At 40.6% G+C, this 18,532-nt stretch overlaps 1 protein-coding gene across 2 annotated transcripts; it reads left to right on the top strand.

Moving 5' to 3' along the window:
• The first annotated feature begins 18 nt into the window (after positions 1-18).
• On the top strand, positions 19-4,672 carry LOC112800476 (uncharacterized). Of its 2 annotated transcripts, none has more exons than XM_072196335.1 (10): positions 19-232; positions 621-837; positions 1,114-1,271; positions 1,397-1,542; positions 2,011-2,073; positions 2,162-2,254; positions 3,130-3,291; positions 3,378-3,481; positions 3,727-3,884; positions 4,034-4,672. In XM_072196335.1, exons 1-10 carry the CDS (start codon positions 127-129, stop codon positions 4,282-4,284), a joined length of 1,458 nt encoding a protein of 485 aa, XP_072052436.1. In that variant the 5' UTR covers positions 19-126; the 3' UTR covers positions 4,285-4,672. The 2 variants fall into 2 exon arrangements, with proteins under 2 accessions (XP_072052436.1, XP_025698560.1); XM_025842775.3 differs by having other exon boundaries at positions 3,727-3,902.
• The last annotated feature ends 13,860 nt before the right edge of the window (positions 4,673-18,532 follow it).

The raw sequence follows: 18,532 nt of genomic DNA, 5'->3' as shown, positions 1-18,532 counted from the left end.
ATTGGACTGAAGACACTTGGTAGAGGCCCAAAAGTTTTGGTTTTCGGAGAATTACCCTCAGCTTTTAGCGGATTTTGAACGCGCGCCTCTTCTTCCTCTTTCGGATTTCCAAGCTCAGCCATAGCGATGGCGGGTACTCGTGCTCAACATGCTGCTCCTTTTGCTTTCCTTCTTCTTCTGTTATGTCTTTGGGCTTCTGCGGTTCTGGTATTGGCTGATGAACATTCTTTATGTACGCATTCTTTATCCCTATCTCATCGTTCTTAAATTTTCAAGTATAGGGTTTTACTATATTTGCTGTTATTGTTGTATCTACCTATAAGCATGGTTATGTGCTTACTTGTTACATGATGCAGACAGAGATACCGTCAATTTCTTTAGTAATGTCCTTATTATAACATTTGTAGTGGTGGATGTGCTGTTAGTTATGTTGACATTCCTTTGTATATATTGTTTCTTCAAGTGAATATCATATTGTTGGGATGTTTGGCTTAGTTATACATAAGTTTCTTGGCTCTAGTGGATAAGTGTGATTTATCAATTATCTATCACAGTATCACATGCAGATATGTAAATCTGGTGCTTTATGGAGGTTGAAATTTGGCTTATTCTTTTTGCAGGTCTTAACCAGAATTCGACACTGCAGCTATCACGTGGCTTTCCTGTGGGGAAATCTCCTGGTTCTAAGCCTGGTGTTACTGTGGTTGTCGAAAGAGTTAGGATACGCGGACTGTCGAGGTTTAGAAACCTGAGTAAATTCGCGCACTCCATGAAAGTGAAGGTGTTGCCTGCAGATCCAAATGTTCGCATTCCAAACATAGAGATCTGTTTCCATAGGTGTGTATTTGTGTAGCCTATCTGCTTTTGAAGAATCTTTTTGTGCACGGTATGAATATGTATTTGATCAATGAGGTTGGTTCTAGTGATTTGTTGTCTTGGTGAGTGAACATGGTGAACACCATTTTCTCTAGGACTAGGCTTATACCTCAAGTCTCAATTTGATTATGCAATGTTATTCCCTTTGTAACTCACAATTTTCGTGTATTTAATTGAACTAGGATTTGTAAAATGGTATATCTAATTTATTAGGGCAATTTTGTGTGTCTTGTTCAGGAATGCATCTCTTGCTGTAGGAATGTGCTCACAAGGCCAGTGGGAAAAAGTTACCAAGGGTTCTTGGGTTCGATCAATGTCTCCTTTTGACCACAAGCTCTTAGATATAAGGACTGCTGGCTCAACACTGGAAAATTTTGAGGTGTCTGTCGAAGAAGGTAAATGGTCTTAGTTGTGTTTGTCAAATTGATGTGTTATAGCTTCTTATTGTGCTATTGATCCATCTTAAGAACACTGTCAACCGGCTCTAATGCTGTTCTCTCTATCTCTCTCTCTCTTGCAGAATTTTTTGCATATCGTGTTGTGTTGTTAATATTGGGTATTACTCTAATGAGCTTGGCATCCTTCTTAAGCAAATCGTTAGCATTTTATTATAGCAGCGCAATGGCAGTTGGGGTCATTCTTGTGATACTTATGATTCTTTACCAGGTAACTTATTACTGTTCCTCAATGTTTAGAACTTTAGATAGTTTGACTGTACTCTCATATGATGTTTAGGATGAGTCTTCTTGTTGAGAAATTGACCAAGACTTCATCAATTCTTCCTCTCAAGAAAATGTCAGCTCTTGTTCATGGCTTATCTTGTCTGATCCAAATTTTTCTTGCAATATCTTTGATGGTCTTGGTCATTAAGGCAAAAATGCAAAACAGTTACTATTCATGGCTGGAATTGTATCACATAATTCATTGGGCTGTAATTTATTTTATAGTTTAAATCAGTCCAGGTAGTTTGGGATGAATTTTTGTTGAATATGATGCTAGAGCATAGATTATAAAAGCTGATATATCTAACTTAGAGTGTATAACATGGTACCTAGATGTTGACACTAAAATCCAGTTTCCTCTAATTAATACTTTGTTGATCTTAGCATGGGATTTGTCTCTTCTAATTGACAGGGAATGAAACTGCTTCCAACTGGTCGGAAGAGTTCTCTTGGTATATTTATATATTCATCTGCTGTAAGTGTAACCTCAATACAATTCACTTCCATTTCACATATTATCTTTGATGAATGTGGATCATATAATTCCAACCATCATTTTTCAGATTGGTTTTGGGACCTTCCTCCTCCGCTATGTGCCAGGCTTAATTCGTGCAGTGCTTACAGAGTTAGGAATTGATGAAGACATGTATAATCCTGTATGTAAGTTATCTATGCTTTCTGCAAAATAGCTTTAGTATTTTCTTGAGTATTTCACTCTATTCATTTGTTTTCTGAATTATGATTGTGATGGTTAACTTCTTTCCTCTGTAAATTTAATTTGAACCATTGGCCATCAAAGGCCAGATCTCTTTGAAGCAACAGCCTGTCAAAAAATGACACACATGAGCTTTCTAAGTTTCTGCAACTTTCTCGGTTAATATTCGAAACAAAGAATTGAAGTTTTAGCTTCTCTTAGCTGGTCCCAAGCTTTGGTTAGGTTGGAGAGTTGGCATTTGGTTAAAATCCATCTTCAAACCTGTTGCAATCTAATCCAGCAGTGTCCTATTAATTGGCGTATTGGATTTCTGCATTACAAAGAAAACAAGGTTTGTTGTGTTCAAGGTCCATATGAGGATGTGCACTACATGGTCTGAATGTAGTGAAAATGAGAGCTGCTATGTGTAGGTGGAGATGTGGTGGCTCTTAAAATTGCAAGACATCACAGGTCTGAAAGGAGTAGGTAGGTGAGAAATGTAAGAATGTTAAAGATCAGAAATGGGAATTTGGAAATACTATATGCAACATCACAGGTCCTGAAGGAGTAGGGAGCAGGAGGGTGAGAAATGTAAGAATGCTAAGATCAGTGTTGGGAACTCAGATTATATTGTTTCCACAAGATGTGTGTGCGTGCGCTTGTGTGTATTTGACAAATCATCTATTATATTGTCATTTGACATTTCATTTCTGGTTACTACAGAATGTACTATGGACTGCTTTGTTTATCTGCCTTTCTTTTTGTACCATGTGTGTATCAAATTACATACATCTTCGAGGATCTCTGAATGCTTTACTCATGAAATTTTAACTGCAGTTGGCAATATTTTTGCTTGCCTTTGTCACGATACTTGGAGCCTGGTTGGGGTTCTGGGTGGTCCGCAAACTTGTCCTGACTGAAGATGGATCTGTGGACATAAGCACTGCTCAATTTGTTGTATGGGCCATTCGCATTTTGGCTGCTGTTATGATCCTTCAGGTTTTTCTTTCATTTATCCTTACTTTCCCATTATTTCACATATCATACATATGATCACAGCTTTGATAAGATTATGTTGCATGCAGAGTTCAATGGATCCTCTGTTGGGAGCATTGGCCTTATTATGTGGATCACTGGTCAACGTGATGAAGAGGGCGCTTAGATCTAGATTCCTTCGTCGCATGCGCAGGTTAGTCCACTTTCATGAACTCTGGATCCCACTGTGTAATTTTTTTCTGTACTGGGGTTCTACTTTTCAATATCATCAATAAATAGGAGACCACCGTACTGTAAATCATATTATGTGGATTGTTTTTAATGAGCAATTTCCTAGTTTTGACCCTCAAGCTATTAAACTGTGGGCACTTTGTAGTCATGAGGGGTTTTCTGAAAACTATTTGTCCTGTATATTCTTATTGTGAAATAATTTTGCAGGAGTATGTTCAAATCACCTAAAAAGAACAGGAGGAGATCCCAGGATCCTGATTCATCACCTTTTGATAATTCAAATGATGGACATGCGTACAATATGCAAAGCAAAGAGGATTCTACATTTCTTCAGCGTCCACTAAAAAGTTTCACCCTGTCACCTTGTAAATCTTCTGAACGAGGTTTGCTCATCTTAATATACTTATCTTTGCATTGGAAATGTCACCTCTTAGCTAGTTCTCCTGATTGATTAGGGGAGAAAGGAAAGCACTGAATAAGTTTTGCTTAACACACTAAGTTTGTTCCTTGTCAGTTTTCACTAGAACACCACCGAAGAAGCTAACAGAGGATTTATTCCCATCCATCATACACAACACACCTGAGAGAAGAAAATATTCAGCAGCAGAATGGGATGCGTTCACTAAGGAGTCCACTGAAAAAGCCTTAGAAGAACTTGTTTCATCTCCTGATTTCAGTAAATGGCTGTCCACTAATGCAGATAGGATAACTGTAACGCCCAACTCCAGAAATGATGAGCAGCGTACGTGGCAGTTTTGGTCTTGAACTCCCTCAGTATGGACTCTTCACAAACTCATGGTAGCTTGAAGTAGGTGAGATAACCTAAGGTACGTGATTGTCAGATGTAATTGGTGATTCCACTATACAGAAGCGAAAACAGAAGGGCAATGTTGTAGATTAGATATTAGAGGAATTTAAATGGTGTGAAATTTGTATGACAATTAATTTTCTAGGCTGTAGATATTTGTGCCCAGTAGTAGTTTCATTTGTATGATCCATCAGTTCATTATACTGTTGTTACTATCTTAGGAGTTAACCAAACCCCCCCCCCCCTTCTCTCTCTCTCTTTCCCCAAAGGCCCAAACCCCAACAACAGAAGAAAAAAAACAACTCTATTCATTTATTTTCAATAGACGAAGCATTTGCGTCTCTACAATTTTGTGTTAACACTTGTCTTACTATACCGTTTCTTAGTCTGGTAACTATGGTGATGGTTATTTGAGTTTAATTGTTGTTGAAATACTATTTGCACTAACGTCACCACAACAGCAGTGCTAAATTTGAGTTTGTTTTCCTTGTGATTTTCTATGGAGTCTCGTGTTGATAAAATTATGTAGCGATTCTTGAGCTCTATTGTTGGTTCTGTAATTTTCCTTCTTTTTTTTTAATCAAAAGTTAGAAACCCAATGGCCAGGTAGGTAGTTTTCAATCTTCAATCTTGATTTGATATTTTATTTTCAATCTTTTCAAGCTTCTAGGGAGGTTACCTATATATCTCGTTCTCTCGCGGCCGTTCGCTTTACTGGGTCCTCATTCGATCAATATCTATCTTTATCACATCAAGTTCTCGAACTCCACTAAGGCTTTGGCAAAAACTCTGAAAAGACTAGAACAGCGAGATGAAATATTACGTAAAATCACTACCAATTAGGCAATTACCAACGGCATCTGTCTCAATCTTGTTTCTCTTTTTTTTTTTTCCATTGCATCTCGCCTTTCTTCAAATCTTAGCCTATTGCTCTGAAAACACATTATAAATATTGGGATTATTACGTGCAATTATGTACCATATTTTAAGCTTTTGTACAGTTTTCTTTTTCTGTTTGAAGTACTGATAAGATAACTGCATTATTGGTGGATATTTTAGCCCCTAATTGTTGTATATTGCCTTGAGTCTAATCATTATTTGGGCACATCTCCATTGACGTAATTTAAAAAAAGAAAAAAACACTATTGTCTTCTTCCATTATTGCACTGCTGAATCTTAAACATGGTGCCCGCTGATATATTGGTAACATGATATTTCTTTAGTTTTAAAATAATTGTAGTTTTGACTATTTTTTATAGTATTTACACTTAAAAAATTAATGTATCTAGATCTATTTTACATCTAAATACATTAAGCTTTTAATGTATAAAAAAAGATGACTACTTCAATTGTGACATTTTCGTATGATGATGATATTACAAACTATTAAATAATTTGACATGGTTGGCTAAACATATTTGTATTTGCATGTAGATGTTATCATTGAAATTAAAAAAAAAAAAATAGTTATTTTGAAAACAAGAGAGTACACTGAAAACCGAAAAGTAATCTCAAGTTAAGTCCAGACCATCAGTTGTAGAATAGAAACTGTAGTTGTTAGATGTGATCATGTGACACTATACTATAGTGGAGAACATGAAATACTTGCCTTAGTTTATTGGCTATGTCTCCGTCAAGTTTTAGGATCTACGGTTGGAGAGCAATGCGATGATGTACTGAGATATTGCACTAGAGCGTGGTACTGATTGTTTGGTAGTTGCTTATTTGAATCTTTAGTTACTGCAAGGACCGTGACAACCTAAGCATTTAGGTTCCTCCTTTCATATCAATATATAATCATATACCAGTCGTGCCCTTTAGCTTGAGCTATTCTTTTTTTTTTTTTTTTCTGTGGTCCTCTCTTAATTTTGGCAAAGTTGAGTGGACGTTCCCACCTATCAATTTTCATGTCTGATTCCATTGACGATCCCACCTATCAATTTCTATGTTTGATTCCAATCCTATGCTCCAATAATGCTACAAATATCACGATGGTGCTGAAGCATGTCTCTAACTTGAACGGGTGGCTAACCATGCCTCAAACTTAGCCTATGACTCTTTTGTGGAATCCTTTTTCAAATAGGCAAAGAAATGGAAGAAGGATAACACCATTTTTTCGTTAAAAACATTGTAGTTTGGCTTCTTCTAGTGATATCCTTCTCAAAGAGAGTGAGTCCTCTTTACAAAAAAAGTTATTTTATTATTCTTAGATTTTGATGTGATATACGTTTTCAAAAAATAACCTTTTTATCTAAATTTTTTACTCCTAGATTGTTTGAAGTATTCAAATAACACTCATTCTTAAATATATATAAATATATAGTATATTTTTCCGTCTTCAATTTTTTAAATGGAAACAAAATCTTCTTTGAGAGAAGGACAAATAGAACCTTTATCTTTTGACTCATGGACATTTAAATCCTTAAAAATTTGAGAATATATTTTAGTAATTGACTTTTTCAAAATTTGAACATATCGATTCCTAAGTCTAATTTGTCTTATTTTAAAAAATTTTCTACATTTATCCTTTTTTTTTTAATTCTTACGAAATACCAAAACAAAAAAACATCATATGGCTCCTCTAGTTGTTTACATTTTTTTACTGTGTTCCTGCTTCTGTAGTTTCTCACCAACCACGGTAAGACATCACCACCACCAACTACCAACTTACCAAGTAGTGATTTCAAGAACGGGTTCTTATGACATTACTAGGAGTCTAGGATGCAGACAACACAGCAAAACAAGATAAAAGTACAACACAGAATCACGCAAATATACAACAAACGGACAAACGGTGCACTTTGGTGGCGCCCACCACTGTCACTGCTCCCGTAAAATCCATCAATTTTGCCATAGGGTTATCGAAATTGAGACTGGATGGCAGAAATTAGGGTTATCGAATATAAATATTAAATACTAACAGTAAATATCAATGGAAAACTAAGGGATACATGGAGAAGACCTGTTACATATAGATTATTATTATTATTATTATTATTATTATCTAGTAAGTGCAGGAAAAGAAAGTGGGCTAATTTGAAGTAATTTTTACTACAGTTATTCCGCTTGTATTTAGTAGAAGATTCTTCATATAATACTTAACAATTGCGAGACAGGTTGATCATTTTCCTTCGCCTTTCGGGAATAGCATCGATTCAACACACTGAAAATCCACGCCTCACAAACCTGTCAGTGAGTTGGGAATACTGTTATTAAAAAATATTACAACAATACCCTATTAATTTTTATGGAAATTGATATGTAATTATCTTCGTATAAAAAAATAATTAAATATTATTAAATAATTTAATATATTTAATTAAATTATTATCTAATATTTTTTAATTATTAATTTTATATAAAATAATTACATATGATTTTTTACAATTAATTTTGAACCTAATCAATTTATGTAGTATTTATATTTATGAATTCAATTTTTATGAATTATCAAAATAAATATTTCTGTACTACTGTTTAATATTTTTTGTTAACTATTTTTTAATTTTTAAATTTATTAAAATATTAATGTATTTAGACAAAGTAAATAGATTAGAGTCCGTTTGGGAAGTAGCAGAAGCTATTTTTTTTTACTTTTGAATTATGAAAAATCACCACTGTCTGTTTGACACCATTTTAAAAAAAAATTTTTAACTTCCTAAAAAATTAATTTGCAGTTTTTTGAAGAAGTGAAAATATATGACTTCTTAAGTCATTCTACCACTTTAAAAAAAATTAATTTCAAAACAAGATCTGCTAGAAGTACTGGACTTCCACCATAATTCCACCGTCATTCTCACGCAATGTTCCAAGTATCACCATTTTCACGTAATGATTCATCTGATGAAAGTATCCACCACCATTTTCAGACGCATTTGAACAAATATATTCCTTCTAAGTATTTTTTTATCATTTTATCACTCTATTTTTTATTATTAAATTTGTATTTAACTGTGGTATGAAATTTCAATTTTAATTTTATTTTTTTATATGTGATTTTATAGCTTGCTATTATTTTCATAGCTAATTATAGGAAGTTCCTGACCTCAATAAAGAAGAAGAGAGTTCTAATAGGAGTAAAAAAAAATAGAAAACAACAACAAAATATACATTGACACACATTTTATATTTATTTTTTATTTTTACCTACCATATCATACACAATATTAGTGATTTGGTTATGTAAAATTAACATTTAATATTAGAACGTATTTGTTATTATCGTTATTTTAATATTCATTCTTGTTCATACCCTGGCCCAATATAAAGGCCCAGGTCCAACTAAAAGGCCTAATCTAAAGGATTAGAGCCTAGCTAAGTACCGGCCTTCACATAAGAAGTCGGTATCAACCACGACTTGGTCAGAAGAGGTCGGATGCGAGATTAGCTGGCAGATAAACACTCATTCAAATGAGTAACCGCCCCTAAAATCTCTCTAACCGTCTCATAAAGCCATATCTTAACCTCCCCAAGATAATAGGGACGGCTACCACCCTAAAGATATGGCACTACACCAACGGTGGTTATTGGCTCGCCTCTATAAATACCCTGACACCCCTTCAGGTATCTCTAAGCCCAATACTCTTTAGACCTGCTTACACCCTTGCTAACTTAGGCATCGGAGTGTCTTTGCAGGTACCACCCCCCATTCACACGCGAGCACAAGTCGGACGGAGCCTCCCGAGCTGCGTGCCTACCCGGAGTTCTCATCCATCGCACACTTGGGCCGCCAAACGCCATCCGTTGTACTAATCTCCGGTTACCTACCGTAACATTGGCGCCGTTGCCGGGGACCCGAGAGATCATCCATCGATGGCGGAAAGATCCCACGAAGAAGGCCATGTGGAAACAGATTCTGAACAAGAGAATCTGGACGTGGGCAATGACAACGAAGACAACGACCAACACAGAGAGGGTACCTCCGGAGTAAAGAATCCAAAGGTAAATTCCTCAGATGGGCGTGAATCAGAAAAGGACGGACCATCCCACATAGCTGAACTAATGGGATTGGTCCATAGCCGCCTGGAGCAATTGGAACAAGAGCGGGAGAAGCAAAGGGAAACCGAAAGGTACCTTAAAGAGGAGATGGAACGGCGAAAAGAGTTAGAAAGAAAACTCTTGCAGCTAGAATCCTCCCTCAAGAACTCCCGCGATGAAGGAGAAGACCAACGCCCGGGCGGAGAAGATCCTTTCAGCGAGGATATAATGAGGGCAAAAGTTCCAAGGAACTTCAAAAGCCCTGATATGGACCTCTATGATGGAACCACGGATCCGAAGCATCATCTAAGTAACTTTAAAAGTCGGATGTATCTGGCCGATGCCTCCGACGCTACGAGATGCAAGGCTTTCCCGACCACTCTATCGAAAGCAGCGATGAAGTGGTTCGATAGCCTCCCCCCGAGATCCATCACTAGTTTTGAAGACCTCTCGAGGAAATTCTTGATGAGGTTCTCAATCCAAAAAGACAAGGTAAAACATGCACCGAGCCTCCTGGGAATAAAACAGGAGGTCGGAGAGTCTTTACGAGCCTATATGGAAAGGTTCAACAAGGCATGTTTAGAGATCCAAGACCTGCCCACAGAGGCAGTAATAATGGGGTTAGTCAACGGACTTAGAGAAGGCCCCTTCTCACAGTCCATATCTAAAAGACACCCCGTTTCTCTAAGTGATGTACAAGAAAGGGCCGAGAAGTACATCAACATGGAAGAGAATGCAAAATTAAGGGACCTGAGTTGGCGACCTGGACCCACTTCCTCATCCAAGGAGAGGGAAAGGGAGGCCAGGAAGAAGGAAGAACCCGGTCTCGAAAGGCCCAGAAAGTATCACTCTTATACTCCTCTAAAGACTTCTATCGTGGACGTATACAGAGAGATTTGCAACACTGAAAGATTGCCACCCCCAAGACCTATTAAAAATAAAAAAGGGGGAAGTCGCGGCGATTATTGCGAGTACCATAAGATATATGGTCATTCCACTAACGACTGCTACGACCTTAAGAATGTGATAGAAAAGCTGGCTAGAGAAGGTCGGCTTGATAGATATCTCATAGAAAGGTCGGACGGTCACGAAAAGAGAAAGCGAGATGACATGGATAGAAGAGATCCACCTCCACAGACCCCAGAGAGACATATCCACATGATCTCAGGAGGGTTTGCAGGAGGTGGAATCACCAAATCTTCTCGCAAAAGACATCTCAGAAGAATCTATCAGGTCGGGGATGAGACACCCGACCTCCCTACTATATCATTCACAAAAGAGGATGGGCAAGGGATAATCCCCGGGCATGATGATCCCGTGGTGATAACTATAATCCTAGCCAACGCCCATCTCCACAGAACCCTAGTAGACCAAGGAAGTTCGGCGGACATCCTTTTCAAGCCCGCCTTCGACAAGCTAGGGTTAGATGCAAAAGAGTTGAGAGCCTACCCTGACACCCTATATGGGTTAGGGGATACGCCAATAAAACCACTGGGATTTTTACCCCTTCACACCACTTTTGGAAAAAGGGAAAAATCAAGGACTCTGAGCATAGACTTTATAGTCATCGACGAAGGGTCAGCCTACAATGCCTTAATCGGCAGGACTACCCTTAATCGCCTCGGAGCAGTGGTATCCACTCCCCACCTTTGCATGAAATTCCCGACTCCAGGAGGAATAGCAACGGTAAGGGGAGATCAAAAATTGGCAAGGAAGTGCTACAACGAAAGCCTAAATCTGAGAGGGAAGGGCAAAGAAGTCCACACCATAGAACTAGGCGGCGCAAGAACCAGAGAAGAGCTACGACCCCAGCCGGGAGGAAAAACCGAGGAGATAGAAGTCGGAGAGGAGGAAGGAAAAAACACTCACATAGGAGCCAACCTAGGGGAAACCCTGAAACAAAGGTTGGGTGAACTCCTAAGAGCTAATTCCGACCTCTTCGCCTGGAAGGCTTCCGACATGCCCGGGATTGATCCCGAGCTCACGTCTCACAGGCTCTCGGTTTACCCAGGATCCCGACCTGTACAGCAAAGAAGACGCAAGCTCGGCCCAGAAAGGGCCTCCATAGTAGAAGAGCAAGTACAGGCGCTCCTAGAAGCCGGCTTTATAAGAGAGGTCAAATACCCAACATGGCTAGCCAATGTAGTGCTAGTCAAAAAACAAAATGGTAAATGGAGAATGTGCGTCGACTATACCGACTTGAATAAGGCATGTCCTAAGGACCCTTATCCCCTACCGAGTATTGATACCCTGGTGGACTCCAGCTCAGGGTACCAATACCTATCGTTCATGGATGCCTACTCGGGATATAATCAAATCCCGATGCATGAACCCGACCAGGAAAAAACATCGTTCATCACACCAAAAGCCAATTACTGCTACGTGGTCATGCCATTCGGACTGAAGAATGCAGGAGCCACGTACCAAAGGCTGATGAACAAAGTGTTTTCCCCCCATCTAGGAAGCCTAATGGAGGTATACGTCGACGACATGTTAGTAAAAACCAAGCAAGAAGTCGACCTCTTAACCGACCTCTCATAAGTCTTCGACACTATAAGGTTGCATGGGATGAGACTAAATCCCGCAAAATGCGCCTTCGCGGTAGAAGCAGGAAAATTTCTAGGATTTATGCTAACACAAAGAGGGATTGAAGCCAATCCCGACAAATGCCAAGCCATCCTAGAAATGAAAAGCCCGACTTGTTTGAGAGAGGTTCAACAACTCAATGGCCGACTTGCAGCCCTCTCCAGATTTTTGGCAGGATCGGCACTAAAATCCCTTCCATTATTCTCCCTATTAAGGAAGGAATGCCAGTTTGAATGGACTCCGGAATGTGAGGAGGCGTTCCAAGAGTTCAAAAAATTCTTAAGCCAACCTCCTATATTAACTCGACCAATACCGGGGAAAGACCTCGTCCTATACCTATCCGTCACAAACAGGGCTGTCTCATCAGCCCTGATCAGAGAAGACGAGGTCGGGCAGCACCCGGTCTACTTTATCAGTAAGGTCCTACAAGGCCCTGAGCTAAGGTACCACAAACTAGAGAAGTTTGCCTACTCCTTAGTGATAGCCTCACGAAGGCTACGACCTTACTTTCAGGCTCACACAATAAGAGTCCGTACGAACCAACCCATGAAGCAAATCCTCCAGAAGACGGATGTTGCAGGGAGAATGGTTCAGTGGGCGATCGAGCTCTCCGAGTTTGATCTGAGATACGAAACTCGGACAGCAATTAAAGCCCAATGCCTCGCCGACTTCATTGCAGAATATGCCGGTGAACAAGAGGAAAAGCCAACTACATGGGAGCTCTATGTAGACGGGTCCTCCAACAAGACAGGGAGCGGCGCGGGCATAATATTGGCAGATGGAAAAGGAACCCAGATAGAGGTCTCCTTAAAATTTGAATTTCCAGCTTCAAACAATCAGGCAGAATATGAGGCCTTGATTGCCGGATTAAAATTAGCAGAAGAAGTCGGCGCCACAAAGGTGATGATCTACAGCGACTCACAAGTGGTGACCTCCCAAATAAGTGGAGAGTATCAGGCAAAAGACCCCAATATGAAGAAGTACTTGGAGAAAACCTTGGAGCACCTTGGGCGCTTTGCAGAAACCGAGGTTAAGCATATAACTCGGGATCTAAATAGCAGAGCTGACGCCCTATCCAAGTTAGCAAGCACCAAACCCGGAGGGAACAATAGAAGCCTGATCCAAGAAACTCTCCAAGAGCCCTCGGTGTCAAAAACAGAAGACGAACAAGAGGTACTTGAAGTAGTCGGTCTAGACCTCGGATGGATGAATCCCTTAGTCGAATACCTGAAATTCGACATCCTCCCCAAGGAGGAGAAAGAAGCTAAAAGGATCCGAAGGGAAGCACAGCTTTATACCTTGGTGAGAAATGTCCTTTACAGAAGAGGGATATCAACACCATTGTTGAAGTGCGTACCGACCTCAAGAACCACCGAAGTATTGGAGGAAGTGCATAGTGGGACCTGCGGAAACCATCTCGGAGCAAGGTCGCTGGCCAGAAAAGTAATCCGAGCAGGATTCTATTGGCCGACCTTGCAGAAAGATGCCACAGACTTTGTGAAAAGATGCCAACCATGCCAGATGCATGCGAATTTCCACGTAGCTCCACCAGAAGAGCTCATCAGTATCACTTCCCCCTGGCCTTTCGCAAAATGGGGAATGGATTTGTTAGGTCCTTTTCCCCAAGCACCAGGGCAGGTAAAATACTTGATCGTGGGAATAGATTACTTCACAAAGTGGATAGAAGCAGAACCATTAGCCACCATTACCGCTCAAAGAAGTCGCAGGTTCCTCTACAAAAACATCATCACAAGGTATGGGATACCTTATTCCATCACCACAGATAATGGAACCCAATTCACCGACGCCACCTTCAGAAACCTGGTAGCCAGTATGAAAATCAAACATCAATTCACCTCGGTAGAGCACCCACAAGCCAATGGGCAAGCCGAGGCAGCTAACAAGGTCATACTGGCAGGTTTGAAGAAAAGGTTACAGGAAGCGAAGGGAGCTTGGGCTGAAGAGCTCCCTCAAGTGCTGTGAGCTTATAGGACAACACCCCAATCCGCCACAGGAGAAACACCCTTCCGACTGGTATACGGCGTAGAAGCCATGATTCCTATAGAAATCAGTGAGCAAAGCCCAAGGGTAATTCTTCATGATGAGGTCGGAAATGTACAGGGGCACAAAGAGGAGCTCGACTTGCTCCCCGAAGTCCGAGAGAACGCCCAGATAAGAGAGGCGGCATTAAAGCAAAGGATGACTACCAGATACAACAAGAAAGTCATTCGAAGAACATTTGCCGTAGATGACTTGGTCCTAATCAGAAACAACATTGGAGTCAACAAGTCAGGAGATGGAAAGCTCGCCGCAAATTGGAAAGGGCCATACAAAATCAAGGAAGTGTTAGGGAAAGGTTATTATAAAGTAACCGACCTGGATAGCACTGAGTTACCAAGGTCGTGGCATGCATGTAATATGAAAAGGTACTACAGCTAGAAGCGAACTCTACTCCCTGATGTACTCTTTTCCCAGCTTCATGATTTTTTCCCAAAAAATGGTTTTTTCTGGAGAAGGGTTTTTAACGAGGCATCATAGTAGAGGCTAAGGGAAAATACACTGTCAAGACCCTTAGTAGCAAAAAGGTACCTTCCCGATTAATAAAGATCTTTCTTATCACTATATTTCTCTTAAAATATCCTCCTTTATTTCTTATAAGTCTTTCTACGAAACGCGCCGACTTAAGCTCGACAAAGCGTGAAAATCCCATGAATCGACCTAACATGGTCGTCAGGATAAAACGACGAGGTACAAGTCGGTGTAAAGAGGTTATACAAGTTGATCGTATTAAACTCGGAAACTATCCGACTCTTAAGTCGAAAGGAAATCCGAGTAAAACAAACTCGAAAGAGCTCCGAGTAAAAGAAAACCGAGCTCCGAGTAGATGAAAAACGCATCGCAAAAATAACCTAAGTCATAAAAGCTCACTAAAGCAAAGTTGAGTATAAAGGATAGCAAAAGAGATATGAAAACCTGAAAAGTTTAAAGTTTGCATACAAGTCTTTGCACGAAAAAGGCTCGAGAAAACAAACTAACAAAAGGGTTTTCCGAAAAAGATCAAACATATTCAAAACATGTACACGCGCAAAGTAACTTGAACCCTTATCCAAAAAGGGGCACCTACTTTGATTAGAAAACCCTTATCCAAAAAAGGGCATTTATTTTGTTTAAAACCCTTATCCAAAAAAGGGCGCCAAACAGAATATTTTGTTTACGGCCTTAAAAGGCCAGAAGGAAATTGTTCACAACCACCAACAAATAAATAAATTCAAAAAAGGGGGGACCCACAGGCCGGGCCCCCATATAGCCATAAAAATAAAAGTCATTTTTTGGACGGAGTAGAGGAATCACCACCACCAGGAGGAACGCCACCAGGACCGGGAGGAGGAGCCGAAGAGGAAGTCGGGGAAAGGATTGAAGAACCCGGAGCATCTTTGGGACGAGGAGGAGACTCTATAATCCTCTGCCCCCGAGTCTTTAGGTCTGACTCGGAAATGACCTCGGAGACAGGAGGGTCAACAATAGCGCCGTCGATAACTACCTTGTCAGGATGTAAAGGAGAAAGGTCCAAGTCGGGAGCAATAACTCTGACTTGTTCCAAGAAAATTCTCCAAGATTCCTCGGCGCCCTCGGCGATAGAATCCTCCAACTCGGCGTATGCGTTCCGGGAATTCAGCAAGTCCTTCCTCACAGCCACAATATCTTGAAAAAGACTGTGATAGCTCTCTTGCGCTGTTTTCCTCAAATTTGCCTCCAAGGTGCATTGGGCCCGCAGCTTACCCTCCTCCTCCTTAAGGTGATCCCTCTCCTTCCTCAGTCTATCTCTCTCCTCCTTCAATTCTTTCTCATGTTTTTCATAAATGAGAAGTCTCCCCTCCAACTCCTCAACCCTCGAGGATGCCCCCAAAGAGCTGAGGGGAGCCTTCTCAAAAATGTCCAAGAGTTTGTTACAAACACCCGCTGTCCTAAAACTCTCCTCGGCCATGGCGGTGAGGTGGTTTCGAACAGAAACATCATCCATACTTATAAAAGGATAGATGTTCTTTCGGACGAATGCCAAAGCATCCGCCTTAACCCCGCCATCAAAAGAAGAAGAGCCAGACTCTGAAGTCTTGCGCTTCTTCTTCTCGGGCTCGGAGAGAGTTTGGGCAGAAGGGGGTGGTCGGGGCAAACTTGAGGAAGAAATGACAAGGGGTTGAGAGGGAGTACCCACATTCTTAGGAGGAGGAGGAGGTGGAGAGATGACCGTCTTGGCCCTAGCCCGGGACTTTGCCTTAGCCTCCTGGACCCTTTGGTAGGCCTCCTGAGCGTTCCTTTTTGCCATATCTACAAAAGAAACAACCAAGTTACAAGTCGGTAAAATATAAGTCGGCGGGAACAACTCGGAAATAAGAAATGCATGCGCTACCTATGCAAGACTGAACAAAAGTCGACGTCCCCTGAAGGATTTTCCTCGTGTCCAAGTATGGGGCCCTCCCCCATGCTTCTCGGAAAAACCCCACAACTGCCGCCTCCACCTCGTCCAGGACATCTGGACCAATCTTTTCGCAAGGGGAGGCCGGCAACCAGTAAAGGGGAAAGCGAGGGGAGGAATGCTCGTCCAGGAAAAAGGGGTGGTGACCCTCTACGGCTTGAACTTTGAAAAAGAAGTTTTTGAAGTCGTGGAAAGATTCGTCAAAAAGGGTGAAAATCCTCCGACCTTGAATGGCTCGGAAGGATACCCATTGTTGTTTGTTGTTTAGCCCACTGAAGGGCTTAGTCATATGAAAAAGGAAGAAAAAAATCCTCAAAGAGGTCGGGAAGTCCAGAGCATGGCTTATAAACTGATAAATCTTCAAAAAACCCCAAGAATTTGGGTGAAGTTGAGTAGGGGCGACTTTACAGTGGTGCAAGACGGATATATCGAAATCTGAGAAAGGAAGAAAAACACCCAAGCGGGTGATCATACATTCATACATGAAGAAAAAATGAGGGGCCGCCTCATTGACTCTCCCAAAACAAACCCGGTCTTCAGGACCCGGGGTTATCAGTTCATATTTGGGCTCGTCCTCTTCCAAAGTACAGAGCCTATGATGAGTACGAAGGTGAGTGATGAACTCAGCGTCGACTAACGGTTCCTCCCCAAGGACCGTCACGTCAACCCACTGAGAAAGAACATCTATAGAAGCCATTTTTTATACAAAGAAAGGTGGCAGAAACCTACAAAAAGGGAAAAAGAAAAAGAAAATCAAAAAACACGGCCACTAAAGAAGAGAGATTCGAAACTAGAATCTATAGGTCAACCTATCTACTCGCAAAACAAAACATGCAAACATAAAGCATGACATGGAAAAAGCAAAACTAACCTTTATCCGAAAATGGAGGTTGGAGAAGAACAGAAGTCTTCGAACACAAAGATGCAGTATGAACAAGATAAGGAGAAAGTTTGAAAGATTGCAGAAACGGAAAATGGAAAGAGAGGGAAAATATTTATAAGAAGGGCTAAGGGGCATAATGATAAAAAGCGAGGCAGTCATTAATGAGACTGCACCGTTACCAAAGCCCTCAATCCCTAAATGATCCCTCAACGGACACGACGCTTGAATTGACGTAACTGTCAGAAACTAAAGGTCGCGAAAATCACGTCGGTTTCCAAGATCCGTACTCTTTCAAACAAGTCGACTGCGAGCCCGAGTTGAATACTTGAACCCAAACTTTAAAGAAAATTTGGGCTCAAGTAGGGGCACTGTTCATACCCTGGCCCAATATAAAGGCCCAGGTCCAACTAAAAGGCCTAATCTAAAGGATTAGAGCCTAGCTAAGTACCGGCCTTCACATAAGAAGTCGGTATCAACCACGACTTGGTCAGAAGAGGTCGGATGCGAGATTAGCTGGCAGATAAACACTCATTCAAATGAGTAACCGCCCCTAAAATCTCTCTAACCGTCTCATAAAGCCATATCTTAACCTCCCCAAGATAATAGGGACGGCTACCACCCTAAAGATATGGCACTACACCAACGGTGGTTATTGGCTCGCCTCTATAAATACCCTGACACCCCTTCAGGTATCTCTAAGCCCAATACTCTTTAGACCTGCTTACACCCTTGCTAACTTAGGCATCGGAGTGTCTTTGCAGGTACCACCCCCCATTCACACGCGAGCACAAGTCGGACGGAGCCTCCCGAGCTGCGTGCCTACCCGGAGTTCTCATCCATCGCACACTTGGGCCGCCAAACGCCATCCGTTGTACTAATCTCCGGTTACCTACCGTAACAATTCTCTTCTTTAAAAAAATTATTTTTTGAGTTATTTATCCAAACCTGCAACTTTAAAATAAGTACTTTCATAACTAAAAATCCAAATACAAAATAACTTATTTATAAGCTGCTGTTAATAAAAGTCACTATGTTTTAAGTTCTTTTTCCAAAAGAACTTATTTAAGTTATTTACCCAAATTGGACCTAAATACATTAATTTTTAATAAATTTTGATTTTTGTTTTAGAAAGAAGAGGTAAAATACTATATGACAAAAGAATATATTTTTTTTGAATGTCGCTATAGAGCCAATGGAGTATTTGTACAATGTGTATAACGAGTTATTTATTTATTTCAATATGAGTTAAAAAATGAACATTCATGATAAAATACTACTAATTTCT

The sequence above is a fragment of the Arachis hypogaea genome, chromosome 5, assembly GCF_003086295.3.
Source record: "Arachis hypogaea cultivar Tifrunner chromosome 5, arahy.Tifrunner.gnm2.J5K5, whole genome shotgun sequence".
In the NCBI taxonomy this organism is placed as follows: domain Eukaryota; kingdom Viridiplantae; phylum Streptophyta; class Magnoliopsida; order Fabales; family Fabaceae; genus Arachis; species Arachis hypogaea.
The sequence above is the reverse complement of the archived record's forward strand: the minus strand, read 5'-3'. Positions and strand labels throughout refer to the sequence as shown.